The 15,641-nt window shown below is 43.9% G+C and overlaps 1 protein-coding gene across 2 annotated transcripts in view; it reads right to left on the bottom strand.

The window, feature by feature from the left end:
• rer1 (retention in endoplasmic reticulum sorting receptor 1) overlaps positions 1 to 15,641 on the bottom strand; it is a 28,699-nt gene that overhangs the window by 2,690 nt on the left and 10,368 nt on the right. For both annotated transcript variants that reach the window (XM_055892640.1, XM_055892639.1), the window contains exons 5-6: positions 15,037 to 15,115; positions 10,390 to 10,525 (exon numbers count right to left, since the gene is read on the bottom strand). In XM_055892640.1, coding sequence (XP_055748615.1) covers positions 10,390 to 10,525; positions 15,037 to 15,115 — 215 coding nt within the window. The remainder of the gene's footprint in view (positions 1 to 10,389; positions 10,526 to 15,036; positions 15,116 to 15,641) is intronic.

The raw sequence follows: 15,641 nt of genomic DNA, 5'->3' as shown, positions 1-15,641 counted from the left end.
ATAAAATATATGTCTTGATTGTGTAGGTCTTCACACCCCAGAGTGAAAACTGGTGGAATACATATTTTGCAGCCATTACAGCTGTGAATCATGTTGAATAAGATTTCACCAACTTTGCACAATTCTTAGGGCAACAGACACTGACTGTACAAAACATTAGAAACACTTTCTCTTTCCATGACAGACTGACCAGGTGAAAGCTATGAACTCTTATTGATGTCACTTGTTAAATCCAAATCAGTATAGATGAAGAGAATGAGACAGGTTAAAGAAGGATGTTTCAAGCCTTGATACAAATGAGACATGGATTGTATATGGCGCTGACGGACAGGGCTGCCGTGCTTCTAGCTCTTAGGAAACTGCAGTATTTTTTTTATTTTTTATGTGCTATTTCTTACATTATTAGCCAATGACATGTTTTATGTTAGCTTATTAGCCCCGGCCTGCTAACTGTCTGAATCGCAGTGTCCCCAGCCAGCCCAACCACTCACTGGACCCATATGATTACTTGGCTACGCATGCTTCTCTCTAATATCAATATGCCTCGTCCATTACTGTCCTGGTTAGTGATTACTGTCTTATTTCACTGTAGAGCCTCTAGCCCTGCTCAATATGCCTTAACCAACGATGTTGTTCCACCTCCTACATATGCGATGACATCACCTGGTTTAAACCTCTCTAGAGACTATATCTCTCTCATCATTACTCAATGCCTAGGTTTACCTCCAATGTACTCACATCCTATCATACCTTTGTCTGTACATTATACCTTCAATATATTCTATCGCGCCCAGAAACCTGCTTCTTTTACTTTCTGTTCCGAACGTGCTAGACGGCCAGTTCGTATAGCCTTTAGCCGTACCCTTATCCTACTTCTCCTCTGTTCCTCTGGTGATGTAGAGGTTAATCCAGGTCCTGCAGTGCCTAGCTCCCCACCCACTCCCTAGGTGCTCTCATTTGTTGACTTCTGTAACCGTAAAAGCCTTGGTTTCATGCATGTCAACATTAGAAGCCTACTCCCTAAGTTTGTTTTACTCACTGCTTTAGCACACTCTGCCAACCCGGATGTCTTAGCCGTGTTTGAATCCTGGCTTAGGAAAAACCACCAAAAACCCTGAAATCTCCATCCCTAACTATAACATTTTCCGCCAAGATAGAACTGCCAAAGGGGGCGGTGTTGCAATCTATTGCAGAGATAGCCCGCAGAGTTCAGTCTTACTATCCAGGTTTGTACCCAAACAATTTGAGCTTCTACTTCTAAAAATTCACCTTTCCAGAAACAAGTCTCTCACTGTTGCCGCTTGCTATAGACCACCCTCTGCCCCCAGCTGTGGCCTCGACACCATATGCGAATTGATTGCCCCCCCCATCTATCTTCTGAGCTCGTGCTACTAGGTGACCTAAACTGGGACATGCTTAACACCCCGGCCATCCTACATCTAAGCTTGATGCCCTCAATCTCACACAAATTATCAATGGACCTACCAGGTACAACCCCAAATCCGTAAAACACGGGCACCCTCATAGAGATCATCCTAACTAACTCGCCCTTCAAATACACCTCTGCTGTTTTCAATCAAGATCTCAGCGATCACTGCCTGCATCCGTAATGGGTCTGCGATCAAACGACCACCCCTCATCACTGTCAAACGCTCCCTAAAACACTTCTGCGAGCAGGCCTTTCTAATCGACCTGGCCGGGGTATCCTGGAATAACATTGACCTCATCCCGTCAGTAGAGGATGCCTGGTTATTCTTTGAAGTGCCTTCCTCACCATCTTAAATAAGCATGCCCCATTCAAAACATTTAGAACTAGGAATAGATATAGTCCTTGGTTCACTCCAGACCTGTCTGCCCTTGACCAGAACAAAAACATCCTGTGGCGTTCTGCATTTGCGTCGAATAGCCCCCGTGATATGCAACTTTTCAGGGAAGTTAGGAACAAATATACACAGGCAGTTAGGAAAGCTAAGGCTAGCTTTTTCAAACAGAAACTTGCATCCTGTAGTACAAACCCCAAAAACTTGTGACACTGTAAAGTCCATGGAGAATAAGAGCACCTCCTCCCAGCTGCCCACTGCTCTGAGGCTAGGAAACACTGTTACCACTGATAAATCCACTATAATTGAGAATTTCAATAAGCATTTCTCTATGGCTGGACATGCTTTCCACCTGGCTACCCCTACCCCGGTCAACTGCCCGGCACCCTCCACAGCAACCCGCCCAAGCCCCCACCATTTCTCCTTCACCCAAATCCAGATAGCTGATGTTCTGAAAGATCTGCAAAATCTGGACACCTACAAATCAGCCGGGCTAGACAATCTTGACCCTCTCTTTCTAAAATGATCTGCCGAAATTGTTGCAACCCCTATTACTAGCCTGTTCAACCTCTCTTTCGTATCGTCTGAGATTCCCAAAGATTGGAAAGCTGCCGCGGTCATCCAACTCTTCAAAGGGGGTGACACTCTAGACCCAAACTGCTACAGACCTACAGTGGGGAGAACAAGTATTTGATACACTGCCGATTTTGCAGGTTTTCCTACTTACAAAGCATGTAGAGGTCTGTAATTTTTATCATAGGTACACTTCAACTGTGAGAGACGGAATCTAAAACAAAAACCCAGAAAATCACATTGTATGATTTTTAAGTAATTAATTTGCATTTTATTGCATGACATAAGTATTTGATACATCAGAAAAGCAGAACTTAATACTTCCTGTAGTTCTTGACCAGGTTTGCACACACTGCAGCAGGGATTTTGGCACACCCTTCATACAGACCTTCTCCAGATCCTTCAGGTTTAGGGGCTGTCGCTGGGCAATACGGACTTTCAGCTCCCTCCAAAGATTTTCTATTGGGTTCAGGTCTGGAGACTGGCTAGGCCACTCCAGGACCTTGAGATGCTTCTTACGGAGCCACTCCTTAGTTGCCCTGGCTGTGTGTTTCGGGTCGTTGTCATGCTGGAAGACCCAGCCACGACCCATCTTCAATGCTCTTACTGAGGGAAGGAGGTTGTTGGCCAAGATCTCACGATACATGGCCCCATCCATCTTCCCCTCAATACGGTGCAGTCGTCCTGTCCCCTTTGCAGAAAAGCATCCCCAAAGAATGATGTTTCCACCTCCATGCTTCACGGTTGGGATGGTGTTCTTGGGGTTGTACTCATCCTTCTTCTTCATCCAAACACGGTGAGTGGAGTTTAGACCAAAAAGCTCTATTTTTGTCTCATCAGACCACATGACCTTCTCCCATTCCTCCTCTAGATCATCCAGATGGTCATTGGCAAACTTCAGACGGGCCTGGACATGCGCTGGCTTGAGCAGGGGGACCTTGCGTGCGCTGTAGGATTTTAATCCATGACGGCGTAGTGTGTTACTAATGGTTTTCTTTGAGACTGTGGTCCCAGCTCTCTTCAGGTCATTGACCAGGTCCTGCCGTGGAGTTCTGGGCTGATCCCTCACCTTCCTCATGATCATTGATGCCCCACGAGGTGAGATCTTGCATGGAGCCCCAGACCGAGGGTGATTGACCGTCATCTTGAACTTCTTCCATTTTCCAATAATTGCGCCAACAGTTGTTGCCTTCTCACCAAGCTGCTTGCCTATTGTCCTGTAGCCCATCCCAGCCTTGTGCAGGTCTACAATTTTATCCCTGATGTCCTTACACAGCTCTCTGGTCTTGACCATTGTGGATAGGTTGGAGTCTGTTTGATTGAGTGTGTGGACATACAGGTAACGAGTTCAAACAGGTGCAGTTAATACAGGTAATGAGTGGAGAACAGGAGGGCTTCTTAAAGAAAAACTAACAGGTCTGTGAGAGCTGGAATTCTTACTGGTTGGTAGGTGATCAAATACTTATGTCATGCAATAAAATGCAAATTAATTACTTAAAAATCATACAATGTGATTTTCTGGATTTTTGTTTTAGATTCCGTCTCTCACAGTTGAAGTGTACCTATGATAAAAAATTACAGACCTCTACATGCTTTGTAAGTAGGAAAACCTGCAAAATCGGCAGTGTATCAAATACTTGTTCTCCCCACTGTATATCTATCCTACCCTGTCTTTCTAAGGTCTTTGAAAGCCAAGTTAACAAACAGATTACCGACCACTTCAAATCCCACCGTACCTTCTCCGCTATGCAATCTGGATTCAGAGCTGGTCATGGGTACACCTCAGCCACGCTCAAGGTCCTAAACGATATCATAACCTCCACCGATAAGAGACATTACTGTGCAGCCGTATTCATCAACCAACCACATTCTTATTGGCAGACGACAGCCTTGGTTTCTCAAACGATTGCCAACTACTTCTCTGATCGAGTTCAGTGTGTCAAATCAGAGGGTCTGTTGTCCGGACCTCTGGCAGTCTGTGTGCCACAGGGTTCAATTCTCGGGCCGACTCTCTTCTCTGTATACAGCAATGATGTTGCTCTTGCTGCTGGTGATTCCCTGATCCACCTCTACGCAGACGACACAATTCTGTATACCCTTGGCCCTTCTTTGGACACTGTGTTAACTAACCTCCAGACGAGCTTCAATGCCATACAACTCTCCTTCCGTGGCCTCCAACTGCTCTTAAATACAAGTAAAACTAAATGCATGCTATTCAATCGATCACTGCCCGCACCTGCCTGCCCGTCCAGCATCACTACTCTGGACGGCTCTGACTTAGAATATGTGGACAACTACAAATACCTAGGTGTCTGGTTAGACTGTAAACTCTCCTTCCAGACTCACATTAAGCATCTCCAATCCAAAATTAAATCTAGAATCGGCTTCCTATATCGCAACAAAGCATCCTTCACTCATGCTGCCAAACATACCATCCAACCGATCCTCGACTTCGGCGATGCCATCTATAAAATAGCCTCCAACACTCTACTCAACAAATTGGATGCAGTCTATCACAGTGCCATCCGTTTTGTCACCAAAGCCCCATATACTACCCACCACTGTGACCTGTACGCTCTCGTTGGTTGGCCCTCGCTTCATACTCGTCGCCAAACCCACTGGCTACAGGTTATCTACAAGTCTCTGCTAGGTAAAGCCCCGCCTTATCTCAGCTCACTGGTCACCATAGCAGCAACCGCTCGTAGCACGCGCTCCAGCAGGTATATCTCACTGGTCACCCCCAAAGCCAATTCCTCCTTTGGTCGCCTTTCCTTCCAGTTCTCTGCTGCCAATGACTGGAACGAACTGCAAAAATCACCGAAGCTGGAGACTCATATCTCCCTCACTAGCTTTAAGCACCAGATGTCAGAGCAGCTCACAGATCACTGCACCTGTACATAGCCCATATGTAAACAGCCCATCTATCTACCTCATCCCCATACTGTATTTATTTATCTTGCTCCTTTGCACCCCAGAATCTCTACTTGCATATTCATCTTCTGCACATCTACCATTCCCGTGTTTAATTGCTATATTGTAATTACTTCGCCACCATGGCCTATTTATTGCCTTAACTCCCTTACCTCATTTGCACTCACTGTATATAGACTTTGTTTTCTTTTATCTACTGTATTATTGACTGTATGTTTTGTTTATTCCATGTGTAACTCTGTTGTTGTATGTGTCGAATTGCTATGCTTTATCTTGGCCAGGTCGCAGTTGCAAATGAGAACTTGTTCTCAACTAGCCTACCTGGTTAAATAAAGGTTAAATAAATAAAAATAAATAAATAAAAATGTTATTACATACCGTCAGGAAGAACCTTTGGATATCAGAGTGGCGGTAACTCACCAGCATAACGACCAGGAATATGACTATCCCGAATCGGATCCTTTGTTCATACCCTCCGGGGCAATTCAACTGATTCCAGAGGCTGTTCCAAAACACCGCCGGCGGGAAGGGGGTACTCGGAGTGGACTTTTAGTCCGACTCACGAGGCGCAGACACCACCCACCGCTTTCGAGTAGATTACTCACTAATGTTCAGTCTCTGGATAAAGTTGACGAGCTCAGGGCAAGCATTTCCTTCCAGAGAGACATCAGGGATTGTAACATACTCAGTTTTATGGAAACATGGCTCTCTCGGGATATACTGTCTGAGTCCGTTGAGCCAGTTGGGTTCTCAGTTCATCGCGCAGACAGGAATAAATATCTCTCCGGGAAGAATAAGAGCGAGGGTGTATGTTTCATGATTAACTACTCATGGTGTGAATGTGATAACATACAGGAACACAAGTCCTTTTGTTCACCCGACCTAGAATACCTCACAATTGTAGCTGGGGATTTTAAAGCAAATTTGAGGAAAACATTACTGAAGTTCTATCAGCACATTGACTGTAGTACTCACGCTGATAAAAAAAAAACACTTGGACCATTGGCTACTCCAACTTCTGGGATACCTACAAGGCCCTCCCACGCCCTCCCTTCGGCAAATGTGATCATGACTCCATTTTGCTCCTCCCTTCCGAAAGGCAGAAACTGAAACAGGAAGTACACGTGCTAAAGACTATTCAACACTGGTCTGACCAATCGGAATCCACGTGTCAATTGTTTTCATCACGCAGACTGGGAAATGTTCCAGGTAGCCTCTGAGAACAACAGACGAATACATGGATATGGTGACTGAGTTTATCAGGAAATGTATAGGAGATGTTGTACCCACGGTGACTATTAAAACCTACCCTAACCAGAAACCATGAATAGATGGCAGCATTCACGTAAAACTGAAAGAGGGAAACATCACATTTAACCATGGCAATGTGACTGGGAATATAGCCGAATACCAATAGTGTAGTTATTCCCTCCGTAAGGCAATCAAACAGGCAAAAGGTCAGTATAGAGACAAAGTGGAGTCACAATTCAACGGCTCAGACACGAGACGTATGTGGCAGGGTCTAAAGTCAATCACAGATTACAAAGGGAAAACCAGCCATGTCCCGGACACTGACGTCTTGCACCCGGACAAGCTACACACCTTCTTCGCCTGCTTTGAGGATAACACAGTGCCAACGTGGCCCGCTATCAAGGACTGTTGGCTCTCCTCCTGTGGCTGACGTGAGTAACACATTTAAGCGTGTTAACCCTCGTAAGGCTGCCGGCCCAGACGGCATCCCTAGCCGGGTCCTCAGAGCATGTGCAGACCAGCTGGCTGGAGTGTTCACGGACATATTCAAATCTCTCCCTATCCCAGTCTGTTGTCCCCACAAGCTTCACAATTGTCCAACATTGTTCCTGTACCCAAGAAAGCAAAAGGTAACTGAACTAAATGACTAATCGCCCAGTAGCACTCACTTCTGTCATCGTGAAGTGCTTTGAAACTAGTCAAGGATCATATCACCTCTACCTTACCTGACAGCCTAGACCCACTTCAATTTGCTTACCGCCCCAATAGATCCACAGACGATGCAATTCCCATCACACTGCCCTATCCCATCTGGACAAGAGGAATACCTATGTAAGAATGCGGTTCATTGACTATAGCTGTGCAACTGGGTCCTGGACTCCGTGACGGGCCACCCCCAGGTGGTGAAGGTAGAAAACAACATCTCCACTTCACTGATCCTCAACACTGGGGCCCCACAAGAATGCGTGCTCAGCCCCATCCTGTACTCCCGGTTCACCCATGACAGCGTGACCACGCACGCCTCCAACTCAATCATCAAGTTTGCAGACGACAACAGTAGTAGGCCTGATTACAAACAATAATGAGAGGTAAGGGCCCTGGGAGTGTGGTTTCAGGAAAATAACCTCACCCAACGTCAACAAAACAAAGGAGCTGATCGTGGACGGGACCACAGTGGAGAAGGTGGAAAGCTTCAAGTTCCTCGGCGTACACGTCACTGACAAACTGAAATCATCCACCCACACAGACAGTGTGGCGAAGGCGGCGCAACAGCCCCTCTTCAAACTCAGGAGGCTGAATAAATTTGGCCGGGCACCAAAAACCTAACACAAACTTGTACAGATGCATCCTGTCGGGCTGTATCACCGCCTGGTACGGCAACAGCACCAACCACAACCGCAGGGCTCTCTAGAGGGTGTTGCGGTCTGCCCAATGCATCACCGGGGGCAAGCTACCTGCCCTCCAGGACACCGACAGCACCCGATGTCAAAGGAAGGCCAAAAAGATAATCAAGAACAACCACCACCCGAGCCTATGCCTGTTCCCCCCTCTATCGTCCAGAACGCGAGGTCAATACAGGTGCATCAAAGCTGGGACCGAGAGACTGAAAAACAGCTTCTATCTCAAGGCCATCAAACTGTTAAATAGCCATTGCTAGCACATTAGAAGCTGCTGCAGTATATAGAGAGACTTGAAATCACTGATCACTTTAATGTTGACATATTTTGCATTACTCATCTCATATGTATATACTGTATTCTAACCTATTCTACTGTATCTTAGTCTATGCCACTCTGACATCGCTCATCCAAATATGTATATATTCTGAATTCCATTCCTTTATATTGTGTGTATTGTTCAATATTACTGCACTGTTGGAGCTAGAAACACAAGCATGTTGCTACACCCACATTAACATCTGCTAAACACGTTTATGTGACAAATAAAATGCGATTTGATTTGTGTGCGCCATTCAGAGGGTGATTGGGCAAGACAAAATATTTAAGTGCCTTTGAACGGGGTATGGTAGTAGGTGCCAAGCGCATCGGTTTGAGTGTGTTAAGAAATGCAACGCTGCTGGGTTTTTCACACTTAACCGTTTCCCCATGTGTATCATGAATGGTCTACCACCCAAAGAACATCCAGCCAACTTGAAACAACTGTGGGAAGCATTGGCGTTTACCTGGGCGGGGGGATGCAACAACATTTTAGGAAGATGTTCTTAAATGTTTTGTACAAAGTGTATATAGCCATTGTTTTTGGCAAAATTGCTCAAGCTCAGTAAATTTGGTATTTTCATGTAATGTGGTGGCAGCACCATGCCATGGGTATGTTTGTCAAAAGTTGAAGGAAAACACAAATTGTCACATGCGCCGAATACAACTGGTGTAAACTTTACCGTGAAATACTTGCTCACAAAACCTTCCCAACAACGCAGAGTTTAAAATAAATAAATAAAATAGTAACAAGAGGAATAAAATAAAATTCACAAGAATGGAGGAGTACCAGTACCAGATCAATGTGTAGAGGTATGAGGTATTGGAGGTAGATATGTACATGATGGCAAGGTAAAGTATGTAGTATTTGTGAATGCCTGTGGGTTTTGTGTGGGAGTATCAATGTAGTTTGTGTATGTGAGTGTGTGTGTATATGGTTTGTATATACAGTCTAGTAAATGTGCGTAGGGTCAGTGCAAGATAGAGTCAGTGCAGATAGTTGGGTCTCATTAATTGTCTATTTAGCAGTATTATGGCTGTGGGGGTAGAAGCTGTCTCGGAGCCTGTTCGCCTGAGAGCCCTCTCCAAAGTGTGCACAGTTCCTAAGTAATTTCAATGCAATTTTATGTTTCAAAGAAGAGTCTTCAACTATAAGGTGCTTTTTGAGCTCTCTAAGCTGTGCTGTTGAAGAACTAGAGCAAGCACACTTGTAGATGTTTTGATTGGAACACAACCCTGCATCCCCACTATCACACAATTACTGTTCACGCAATCCAGAAACGGTCCATTATACAGTAAATAGCAATCTAGGTCAGGTGAGCATCATTTGAAAGCTTGTTCTATTGCGAACATGACTAGCTAAGTTACAAAATACGATACTACAGTGTTAGCCGTTCACAATTCAATTCAGAGAAACAGATTGTCATTCTGGTGCGTGTAGAATGGAGTCATGAGTGCATTCAGGTGGGTGTGCCGCGGGAAATTTTCTTCACAATAGACAAACAGGCTCATTCTGTCCAAAACAACCCAGGGTATGACGCCATGTCACCTTGTAACTGTACAGCCAACATAGGGATCATAAACGTTGGCACTGTATAATGACATGAATTTTATGCTATGGAAATATGAAGTGCATATTTGGACTCACGGGTGTTTGGCTTGCTTGTATGACATCAAAGCAGTATTTATTATAATCCTCAACATCTCATCTTTCAAAATACATAGCCCTCTTAATTTACATAATTTCCCTAAAACATTCGCAAAAGTTGCCCTATTAGCGGAAGGGATGGGGGCAACGTCTTGTCGCACGAGGTGCTCAAGTTCAGAACATCTGTCAGTCAAAACCCATACAGAGCTGTGAAGCGGAGACCCTGAGCTCTGACATGTATTTTTCTTCACTTTAAAAAAATGTGGAGTTGGTTGTGTAGATCGGTAGGAAAAAGAAAGAACTTATTCCCTTTTTAGATTGAATTTTAAGGCAGCAAAATGTGATGACTGTGCAAGGGGTGTGTAGACTAACTAGCGACTGTACATCTAGCTATGACGCGTCTGATACGACTATCATGCAGTCAGCAGCAGTGTCACTGGGTTTCCCATACCTTGATCTGCCTCTTCATGGTGATGCAGAAAAGCATGATGAAGTACATTACGAGTATGGGCCAGAACACAGGCACATTGAAGGCTTCGAAGAATGTGCAAATCATGGCAATGACAATGCCTTTCGTTGCCGAATGCCTGCAGACAAAAAAAAGGAACCGACATAAAACATACAATAAGGATGTGTAGTAGTTGAAAAATAATAGTTGTAATTTCACACTCATGGCCATAAACAGTTGTCAAAATAAAAAAACAGGACCCATATTCACAAAGCGTCACAGATGGTCTTGGATCAGGTCCCGTCGATGCATATAGTTATGATCTAAAATGCTAAACTGATCCTAGATCATCTCTCGTAGTCTGAGACTCTTTGTGAATACGAGCCCAGAAGGATACCACAAAGCTAACCACCAGAGGTTTCTGTTTCCGATCATCATAGGTATGGGCAACAACATATCAGTCAGTGACACCAAGTCAAGGGGTCTGAATACATCTTCGGAAAGTATTCAGACCCCTTCACCTTTCCCACATTGTTACGTTACAGCCTTATTCTAAAATGGATTCAATAGTATTCCCCCCCCCCCCTCAACAATCTTCACACAATATCCTATACTGACAAACCAAAAACAGTTTTTCCCCCCCGCTAATTAAAATAAACTGGACTATTACATTTACATAAGTATTCAGACCGTACTCAGTACATTGTTGAAGCCCCTTTGGCAGCGATTACAGCATTGAGTCTTCTTGGGCATGACGCTACAAGCTTGGCACACCTGTATTTGAGCAGTTTCTCCCATTTTTCTATGTAGATCCTCTCAAGCTCTGTCAGATTGGATGGGGAGTGTTGCTGCACAGTTATTATCAGGTCTCTCCAGAGATGTTCGATCGGGTTCAAATCCGGGCTCAAGGACATTCAGAGACTTGTCCCGAAACCACTGCTGCGTTGTCTTGGCTGTGTGCTTAGAGGTCGTTGTCCTGTTGGAAGGTGAACCAACGCCCCAGTCCGAGGTCCTGAGCACTATGAAGCAGGTTTTCATCAAGGATCTCTCTGTTCTTTGCTCCGTTCATCTTTGCCTCGATCGTGACTAGTCTCCCAGTCCCTGCCGCTGAAAAACATCCCCACAGCATGATGCTGCCACCACCGTGCTTCACTGTAGGGATGGTGCCAGGTTTCCTCCAGACGTGACGCTTGGCATTCAGGCCAAATAGTTCAATCTTGGTTTCATCAGACCAGAGAATCTTGTTTCTCATGGTTTGAGAGTCTTAAGGTTCCTTTTGGCAAACTCCAAGTGGGCTTTCATGTGCCTTTTACTGAGGAGTGACTTCCGTCTGGCCACTCTACCATAAAGGCCTGATTGCTGGAGTGCTGCAGAAATGATTGTCTCTGCAGCACTCCAACAAGAACCATTTCTGCAGCACTCCAACAATCAGGCCTTTATGGTAGAGCGGCCAGACGGAAGGCACGACAGCCCGCTTGGAGTTTCTCCCATCTCCACAGAGGAACTCTAGAGCTCTGTCAGTGACCATCGGGTTCTTGGTCACCTCCCTGATCAAGGCCCTTCTCCCCAACTGCTCAGTTTGGCCGGGCGACCAGGTCTAGGCCACCCGGCCTAGATCTGATCTTCATCCAAGTCACAACAGACAAACACAGTCTGCTTAAACAATTATACATTTTCATGTCTTTATTGAACACACCATTTAGATATTCCCAGTGCAGGGTGAAAAAAGTATGTGAACCCTTGGATTTAATAACTGGTTGACCCTCCTTTGGCAGCAATAACCTCAACCAAAAGTTTTCTGTAGTTGCGGATCAGACCTGCACAATGGTCAGGAGAAATTTTTGACTATTCCTCTTTACAAAACTGTTTTAGTTCAGGAAGATTCTTGGGATGTCTGATGTGAACTGCTCTCTTGAGGTCATGCCACAGCATCTCAATCGGGTTGAGGTCAGGACTCTGACAGGGTTACTCCAGAAAGCGTATTTTCTTCTGTTGAAGCAATTTTGTTGTTGATTTACTTCTGTGTTTTGGGTCGTTGTCCTGTTGCACCACCCAACTTCTGTTGAGCTTCAATTGGCGGACAGATAGCCTTACATTATCGAGCAAAATGTACATCAGCAGGACAGCCACTACTAGAGAGATTAGCAACAGTGCTTAACTTTCTTCATTTATAGACAATTTGTCTTACCGTGGATTGATCAACATCAAGGCTTTTAGAGATAATTTTGTAACCCTTTCCAGTTTTATGCAAGTCAAAAATTAGAGCTCTTTTATGAGATCTCTTTTGTTCGAGGCATGGTTCACATCAGGCAATGCTTCTTGTGAATAGCAAACTCAAATTTCGTTTTTTTATAGGGCAGGACAGCTCTAACCAACATCTCCAATCTTGTCTCATTGATTGGACTTCAGGTTAGCAGACCCCAATTAGCTTTTGGGGTTCACATACTTTTCCCAACCTACACTGTCAATGTTTAAATAATGTATTCAATATAGACAAGAAAAATACAACAATGTGTGTGTTATTAGTTTAACTTCTTTGGGATAGGGGATGGTATTTTGACGTCCGGATGAAAAGCGTGCCCAAAGTAATTTGCCTGCTACTCGGGCCCAGAAGCTAGGATATGCATATAATTGGTAGATTTGGATAGGAAACACTCTAAAGTTTCTAAAACTGTTAAAATAATGTCTGTGAGTATAACAAAACTGAAATGGCAGGTGAAACCCCGAGGACAACCCCCCCCCCCAAATAATCCTTTCACTGATTTCAATGGCTGGCACTTATATAATAGGGTGAAATCATGCCTGATTGCAGTTCCTAGGGTTTCCACTAGATGTCAACAGTCTTTAGAAGGAGTTTCAGGCAGTTTTTTTTCTCTGGTATTTTTCTCTGGTAAAGACAATAACAATTCTCTGTCTCAAATTGTATTGTTTATTTGCGTATTAGGGTAACTAAGGTTTGATTATAAACATTGATTGACTTGTTTGGATAAGTTTATTGGTAAAGTTTGGGATTCATTTTGAAGGAGGGAAACCGAGTGGATTATTGACTGAAGCGCGCCAGCTAAACTGAGTTTTTATGGATATAAAGGACATTGTCGAACAAAAGGACCATTTGTAATGTAACTGAGATCTTTGAGTGCCAAAAGAAGATCTTCAAAGGTAAGGCATTTTTTATATCGCTATTTCTGACTTTCGTGTCACAACTCCCTGGTTGAAAATGATTTGTTTTGCATTTGTGTGCTGGGCGCTGTCCTCAGATAATCGCATGGTTTGCTTTCGCCGTAAAGCCTTTTTGAAATCTGACACCTTAGCTGGATTAACAACAAGTTAAGCTTTATTTTGATGTATTGCACTTGTGAATTCACGAAAGTTTAATATTTATAGTAATTAAATTTGAATTTGGCGCTCTGCAATTTCACTGGAAATTGTCAAAATGGGACGGTAGCGTCCCACTAATCCGCAGGAAGTTAAGCACACTGTGTGTCTATTGTTGTGACTTAGATGATCAGATCAAATTTTATGACCAATTTATGCAGAAATCCAGGTAATTCCAAAGTGTTCACATACTTTTTCTTGCCACGGTATGTCAATAAGGTGTTTAAATTTTAATACATTTGAAAAAATGTCTAGAAACCTGTTTTTGCTTTGTCATAATGGGGTGTGTAGATTGCTGATTTTTATTTATTTTATCTGCAGAGATGGAGCACCTTATGTACTCGCATTGGTTATAACTGGTTATTACTAGGTATGAGCGTATACAAAATCCGAATTACAGTTGATTTAGTTGCAGTCAAAACACCTTTTATAAAAGTCTGTCAGTGGTATGAATACTTGGTAGAACTGTAATACAGAAACCAGCTATTCTCTTAATGTACAAGAGATATACAAGAGATGAAGATGTACATCTTCAAATAATATTATTGCAGGAATCTCCTTGCGAATGATTTTGCCGAAGATTGTATCTCCGCCGGGCTGGGCAACCTGAGCTTTTGCTATCTCATCCGCCATGGCGCTAGACTTTGGTCTTTGTGGTACGCAAAGACCATTTTAGAATGAGGCTGTAACGTAACAAAAAGGGGTCTGAATACTTTGAAGGCACTGTATGCTATATCCACATATAGCCTTGATAGTAAGGAGAGTATGTAAAACAAAGCTTTCCAGTAACAGTCCATAGAGCCATCCTAGTGCAGCATCCATCCTTCAGGAAGTATACTTTCACAAGCCAAGAACCTCTTTACATTGTCGGGTGAGCGAGCTACTCTGCAAGGGCAGTGTGCAGGAGCTTATTTTCGGTGAACCAGGCTATAGTTGGACATAGGACACAACACACATACATGGTCGGACAGTATTGTACATGTCACAGTGAATGTGTGTTCTCACTTTCCATTTTATTGTAATGTATTATAGTGCATTGATTTTGTGCATTATGATGTGTTGCTGACCCCACAAAATGAACTTCCATGCAAATGGTCAAAAAAACAAAAACATATCATAACCATTGGTGAATGATTGATGAAAGAATATTCAAACAGGAGACTGTGGTAGGATATCAGGACAAGGGAGCACAAATGATGCATGCACAAGCCTGTGGCTCAACCCAGTTCAGTGAAAGGCCAGGCTGGGTAGATGACGGTGATTGGGGGCTCTCACCAGAATTTGAATTCGGGCAACCTCCTGATGAACGGGCGGAACTCCTCGTTCTGCTTGGTGGGGAGCGCCGGGCCCTCATCTACAGGTGAGTGGAGGAGGAGCAAGGTTACAAGGATCATTGGTCACGTTCCGAGCCAATCAAATGGACTCAACAAGAACAGTGACTACAGATTTAGAAAACTGATCCCAACGGCATCCCAATAAGAATACTGGAGTAAACACCTTGCATTCTGTTTACAATACCAAAATGTCACTAAAAGGCGTTAAAATAGTATTTACATAGCAACCAAAGACCTTTCAAAGAGAACCCTTTCTTTGTTACTCTCACCACATTGGAAGCAAAAGAGCTCTCCAATAACTTGTTTCTCTAGTGTACAATGTGTTTCTAAAAACTGGTATGAGATGATTGCCTGCCCCCCCCCCCCCAGTAAAGAAATTCGCACCTTGCAGCAGCAATGTGATTAATTAACACACATCAAATAGACCCCACTTAACCAGTGCATCCCCCATTTTAAATTAGTAGACGTGACAAAGGGTTAAATGCAGAAGGCACATTTAAGTTGAATGCATTCTGTTGTACAACTGACTAGATATCCCCCTTTCAC

This window comes from Salvelinus fontinalis, chromosome 31, assembly GCF_029448725.1.
Source record: "Salvelinus fontinalis isolate EN_2023a chromosome 31, ASM2944872v1, whole genome shotgun sequence".
Taxonomy (NCBI): Eukaryota; Metazoa; Chordata; class Actinopteri; order Salmoniformes; family Salmonidae; genus Salvelinus; species Salvelinus fontinalis.
Note: the sequence above shows the minus strand (reverse complement) of the source record. Positions and strands in the feature narration are given on the sequence as shown.